Raw genomic sequence first — 5,501 nt, forward strand, 5'->3', positions numbered from 1 at the left:
GTCGGCGGGGCAAGGTGAAGGTCGTCCGCAGCAGCAGCAAAGCGACGAGCGCGGTGGTGGCAGAACCAACAAGCGGGTGGCTGGAAGGTGTGTGTGTGTGAGAGAGAGAGGGATCACGGAAGAGAAGAGGGGGGGGGGGGGAGAGGTGAGGAAGAGAATAGGATGAGGTGGGACGCTCTTGATAAGTGGGGCTCTTGATGAGGGATAAAACCGCCTCCAAAACTGTCCGGGGAGTCGATTTGCAACGGTTTTAGGAGTTGGGGGACATGTTATACCCAGTTTTGTGGTTAATGGATGCGATTCAACTAGGGGCATGAGTTGAGGTAAGCAAAATAGACTTATTCCTTATTCCTCTCATCTCATGATTCATGAAACAGAACGAATTTGGGCCCATCTACGGCCCATACATCCAACTTCTCCCTTCCTTCCTCTCCTATATCTATATCGATCGATCGATCTCCACGGTGGCGGCTGGCTGGTCGGCGGACCCCAACGCGAGGGTGACGGCGGCGGCGGCGGAGGAGGAGGAGGAGGAAGAGGAGGAGGAGAGGAGGTAGGAGGCTTTTGCTATCTGCTAATTCCTTCCTTCCTTTCTTCCAATCTGATTCAGTCCGATCTATTTCAATTTTATGGACTAGGGTTTGGGACTGAATCCGCGCGTACCATGGCGGAGCAGCAAGAGGACAGCTTTGATCTTCCATTGTTTGTGGAGGAGGAAGATGAAGCAGGAGCGGCGGCGAAGCAGAGGCGGCGGGAGCAGAGCCAGAAGCCCCGGCGGCCTCGGGCGCCGTCGTTTCTGGACACGCCGGAGGTGAAGGAGAGGCGGGCGAGGAGCAGTGCTTTGGCGGCCAAGTATTGGGAGCACGACCCCAAGACAGGAATCAGCTACTACACCCGCGCCTGCTTCCGCGACCTCACCACCTTCGACCTCGACAAGGAGAGTATGTATACACCTCAACAATAGTACCTAATAACACATTACTTCTAAGACTGTGGATGAGGATGAGCATTCTATATTTATTCAAATTCTAGTCTATATTTATTCAAATTCTAGTAAAAGGTACTCCCTATGTGGGCTACTGATCTGTCGCCATCAAATTGTTCACAGCTCTGAACCATGTAATTGCGAAATCCAATCAAACATGCAGAGTGAATGGCAGGCCAATAATTTTAAGTACAAAACAATGCAACAACAAGCACAGAAACAGTGGCATTCATTAAGTGATAAACATTTTGTTCAACAATCAAAGATTAGACAAATATACCCTTACCATTCAAACCCTATCATGTCTCTGTTTGCTTGGGAGCTGTTGTTAGTGGCATTAAGATTAACTAGATGGAATCCTCACTAACTGGGGAAATTTGATTGTTCCACTCTTCACAGTGGTTCTTAATCGTTTCCAGCTCCTTATATTTCAATTGATCACTTGCCACTCTGCCCACAATGCAGTTGACTATTTGCCACTTCTGGTCTGAAATGGCCATCTATCCCCATTCTTCCTCCCCTTCACCTCACCTCCCATGCAGCAATGGTGACAGTGAGCTTAAACTGCAATGGTGACTGAGAAGAAGGAATTTGATTCGGTGGCACAATTTCACCATTTTCGGCTTCGGTAGTCAGTGGTAGTACCACCACCAGCAGCCATGGACCAATCCACCTGCTCATTTCTAGGGGCCTTCTTTTCACGGTGATTGCGAATAAGCAGTGAATTGTATTTTTCCTTGAGGACCTTGCACTGGAGGGCCTAGACGCTGGCAGTGAGCTCTAGATGCAGGTGCAGAGGCCTGAAATGTTGAGTGCTCGATCCAGGGTGGAGGATGAGGAGGAACATCACAGTGCTGTTGTCTGCCCACGCATGCTACAGCTAGGAACACTATGTCAGGGATGATGGGGAATACTGGGAAGAGATGTTGTAGTTTGCCACAGGTGGATGAGATGAGATGCAAATGATCAATTTTCTTGATTGGAGGGCAGGTCAAAGTCAAACACAGTTAAGCTGTTATATGATGAATTAGAAAGCTCATACTGTTTAGGCTTTGCTAAGATAAGCAGGGATTGGAAAGGATTTAGTTCAGTTTCCTGACCAATATCAGAATTTAACTTGCATGCTGTATGCTATTGAACATATTCTCTCTCTCTCTCTCTCTCTCTCTCTCAGCTCATAGATCTCATTGAGCAAATGGACAGTTATATGGTTGGAATTTGCTCAACAATGGTTGATTAAGATTAGAAATGGCCAAATACTCTCTCAACTACAATAATTTGATTTCTGAAACAGCTAAAATAATTTTCACTACGGTTGATATATATGCAGACGTATGTCCTCTAGAGACTTTTGAACTCTAGAGTCTAGAGACATTATCTAGTGTATACTTCTGTCGACATACTATTCTTCCCTGTTGCAAACTAACTCCATTTTCGTTTTTCTCAGCGCAATATGGTCCAATGCGCTTTACGGATTCAATTATCAACAAGGACCACATGTTGACTAGCTCGTTGAATGTACTTTCTCTGAAGGTAAAATCATCAGATGTTGGTTATCCTATCAATCTATATGGGACTGTGATAGTCAGAGATGGATTAGATTTTAACTGCATCTTCATCTTCCGGCGCAATAGGGACAATTGCCAAGTTATCCAGTCAGAGGTATTGCTAAGTTCTCTTAAACACTACCAATTTTCCCTATTTCACATGATACATTGAACTAATTTCTTTACAGTTCTGTACAGTTAAAGGCATACCAAAGCTAGCTACATTTAAGTTGTCTATATGCATCCACAGTACCCCTAGTTTCATATGAAATACCAGTACTTATTTTTAGTGGGCTTAAATATAACTAGGTAATATTATGAGCCATGTCATTTAAATAATAACAACATCATATTCTATGGATAATGTCATCACCTATTTATATATATAGCATTAGTGTGACTAGCTAACTTCTTGTGTAATTTTTCTTGTAGAATGAAAATATAATTCTCACGGGCCCAACTAGAGGAATTGTTTTCCATGGTGAAATATTTTTTGAGATAAATTTGAAGATTAAGGAAAATGAAGAGTGCAATGACAAGGAATTTAGTAAAGGATTGCTTGAGATGAAGGTTTACACTAGTAAGTCTATGATTGTGAGTGAAACCTTGGAGAGTAGGCTCAGTGAGGTGGAGCTTGTATCTGCTTCTGTTAAGGAAGCCTTGGAGGGCACTGTCGAGATCAATATTCTGTCAGGGCCTGAAGTTTTTCATGGAAAAATTACTGCTTGCACAACAGATGTTCCAAATGATATTATACTGTATGATAGTGATGTTGATGATGCAACTACAGTTGGTGATGACAGAGTTATGCAACTGCTGCGACGTGTTGTAGTAGTATCAGTAAATGAGATGTTGATACTGAATATTGACGCCCATAATATTCATCCGAATGATAATTTATCCAGTCGCACTTTGAGGTTCACTCCATTTACTAGAGGGTTGGATGAGGAGGTGATCAGCTGTGGTCTTTACAAGATGCGGGTGAAAGTTGTTTGGTCAACCTTGATGATGGATTAGAATATATAGTTAATTAAATTCTCTACTGGGCATCTTTTTACAGATGAATTAGAATATACTCTATTGGGCCCTTGTTTTACAGAACTTGTAGCTAATGCTAAACTTGGTGGTGTAAATAATCAACCTTTTAAACTAGATATTTTTATCTTCAGAGAAGGATTTTGGTATGAATTTGAATGGAAGTTATGATTTAAATTGGATACTTGGACTTGGTAAATTCGAAGGAACTTGTGGAAAGATTTGAAGCTGATATCTTTTTTTTGAACAAATTTGTATTTTGATCAAGAAAGAATTTTGGAGTGAAATATGTATGATATTTGGATCTTTGAATTCTTAAGGATTGATTAGCGCCGAACTTTTCATAGGTAATTTTAGGAGGTTATTTTCTTGATTTTGAATATAAGATTTTGGGAAGGAATATGGTACTATTTGAATATCATTTTGCACAGGTTTTGTTTGGGTAATTTATTCACTTTTAGCCATACTAGTAATGTGTCCTTGCATTGTAATGCCGCTCGCCCTTCCTCCTACACGTATGATATGGCTGTGAACCTTTGCCTACAGGCGACGTGTGTGCCCGTTTCTAGTAGTGCAACAGCAAAACAAAGACAAGCTAATCTGAAAATTCACAGAAGATGGGAGTCTTCCCAGTGGCCTCGGCAATGTCGCATATGAGATGTTCTTCATCACACACACCAAATGGAACTGTGCTACTCTGCTGTGGGATACAAGAGCCCCCTCTAGAATCAAATTCTTGTGGTTGGCATTGAAAGAAAGATTTTTCACGGTCGATAACTTTCAGACCACAGGATGGCCGCATCAGAGCAACTGCTCCCTATGTGCATCAGAGGATAAGGGGACTACCGGACTAGGAGTGTTTGGAGGATCTGCTACTGATTTCTAGGATGAGCATAATTGATTTTTTTTTTCATTCCAACGTCTGATAGTATGTCCTTGGCTAAAACTTTCTTTATGTTCGGTAAATATCAGACTCGTGCATTCAGTTATTACCGAGATTACTTTGTCATGGGAGTTTCAAGTTGCATCGACTCATTGCAATTGCAGCAAAACAAACTAGAGTTTGTTGTTAGCCTATTACCAATCGGTAGCAATACATTTTTACCTTTGTCATATGATAGGTGATAACCTATTTTCTTTAATGAAATATTGCATGGAAGGCACTCAGACAGATTATTTTGTTGGGAAAAAAAATCGCATTAGCTGCAGCCTATTACTAATGTATTATTGATTGTTTTTGTGTTGCTCTGAGAAAAAAACCAATTCCATATCCATAAGGGACGATGCTCTTGGTATTGGAGCTTTTCTTGCAATCAGCAGACATATGGAAGTTACAAATAAACCAAAGTTAAATTCATAATTTTGTTGAGCAAATTTCCAGGAAAGAAAATCACTTTAGGTTTCTATATTATTACAAGAAATTTCTAAATTTTGAGGCACTGTGAATAATATCAAGTTTTTAGTTATGTGTACGTTGTATTTGTCACCGTAGGAATATTTGAGGGGCAATATATTTGTCAAGCTTAAATATTGAATTTCAATCCATGTGTACTGGCTTCAAGGTAAACATGATTTAAGTTATACAATACAACTCTGTTAATTAGTGTGAAATCACATCACTCATGTTCTTTTGGGATTATTGGGATCAATTGTTTCCAGTGTGCAAGGCCTGCAAGCTATGGTGCTTTAGGGTGCTGAGATATTGCACACCCCATGATAATTTTCCTTCTTTCACACCCCATGTTATTATGCCTGGACTTGCATGAACACTGGAAGGCTGTCGTGTAAGGCCATGTTGGTGCTCTGGATTTTTACAATTTAGTCTTTTTGAAAAACTTATCCCAAAATGGTTTTTTTTGGGCGTCAGAGTCGCTAGCGCCGTCGTCCAACGGAACGGTGGCGCTGAGGTGGCAGGGGAGCGCGCCAATGAGGCT

At 41.4% G+C, this 5,501-nt stretch overlaps 1 protein-coding gene across 1 annotated transcript; it reads left to right on the forward strand.

The window, feature by feature from the left end:
• The first annotated feature begins 472 nt into the window (after positions 1 to 472).
• On the forward strand, positions 473 to 3,749 carry LOC127783552 (uncharacterized). Its single transcript, XM_052310745.1, has 4 exons — positions 473 to 553; positions 639 to 941; positions 2,433 to 2,647; positions 2,965 to 3,749. The coding sequence occupies exons 2-4, from the start codon at positions 665 to 667 to the stop codon at positions 3,547 to 3,549; spliced, it is 1,077 nt and encodes a 358-aa protein (XP_052166705.1). The 5' UTR covers positions 473 to 553; positions 639 to 664; the 3' UTR covers positions 3,550 to 3,749.
• The last annotated feature ends 1,752 nt before the right edge of the window (positions 3,750 to 5,501 follow it).

This window comes from Oryza glaberrima, chromosome 9 (assembly GCF_000147395.1).
Source record: "Oryza glaberrima chromosome 9, OglaRS2, whole genome shotgun sequence".
Classification (NCBI taxonomy): domain Eukaryota; kingdom Viridiplantae; phylum Streptophyta; class Magnoliopsida; order Poales; family Poaceae; genus Oryza; species Oryza glaberrima.

What these genes read in the sequence shown, in the direction of transcription:
- LOC127783552 (XM_052310745.1), top strand. Translation starts at nt 665, where the DNA reads ATGGCGGAGCAGCAAGAGGACAGCTTTGATCTTCCATTGTTTGTGGAG. An exon ending in CTTCGACCTCGACAAGGAGA is followed by an intron (nt 942 to 2,432) that starts GTATGTATACAC and finishes CGTTTTTCTCAG; the next exon opens with CGCAATATGGTCCAATGCGC. An exon ending in GCCAAGTTATCCAGTCAGAG is followed by an intron (nt 2,648 to 2,964) that starts GTATTGCTAAGT and finishes TTTTTCTTGTAG; the next exon opens with AATGAAAATATAATTCTCAC.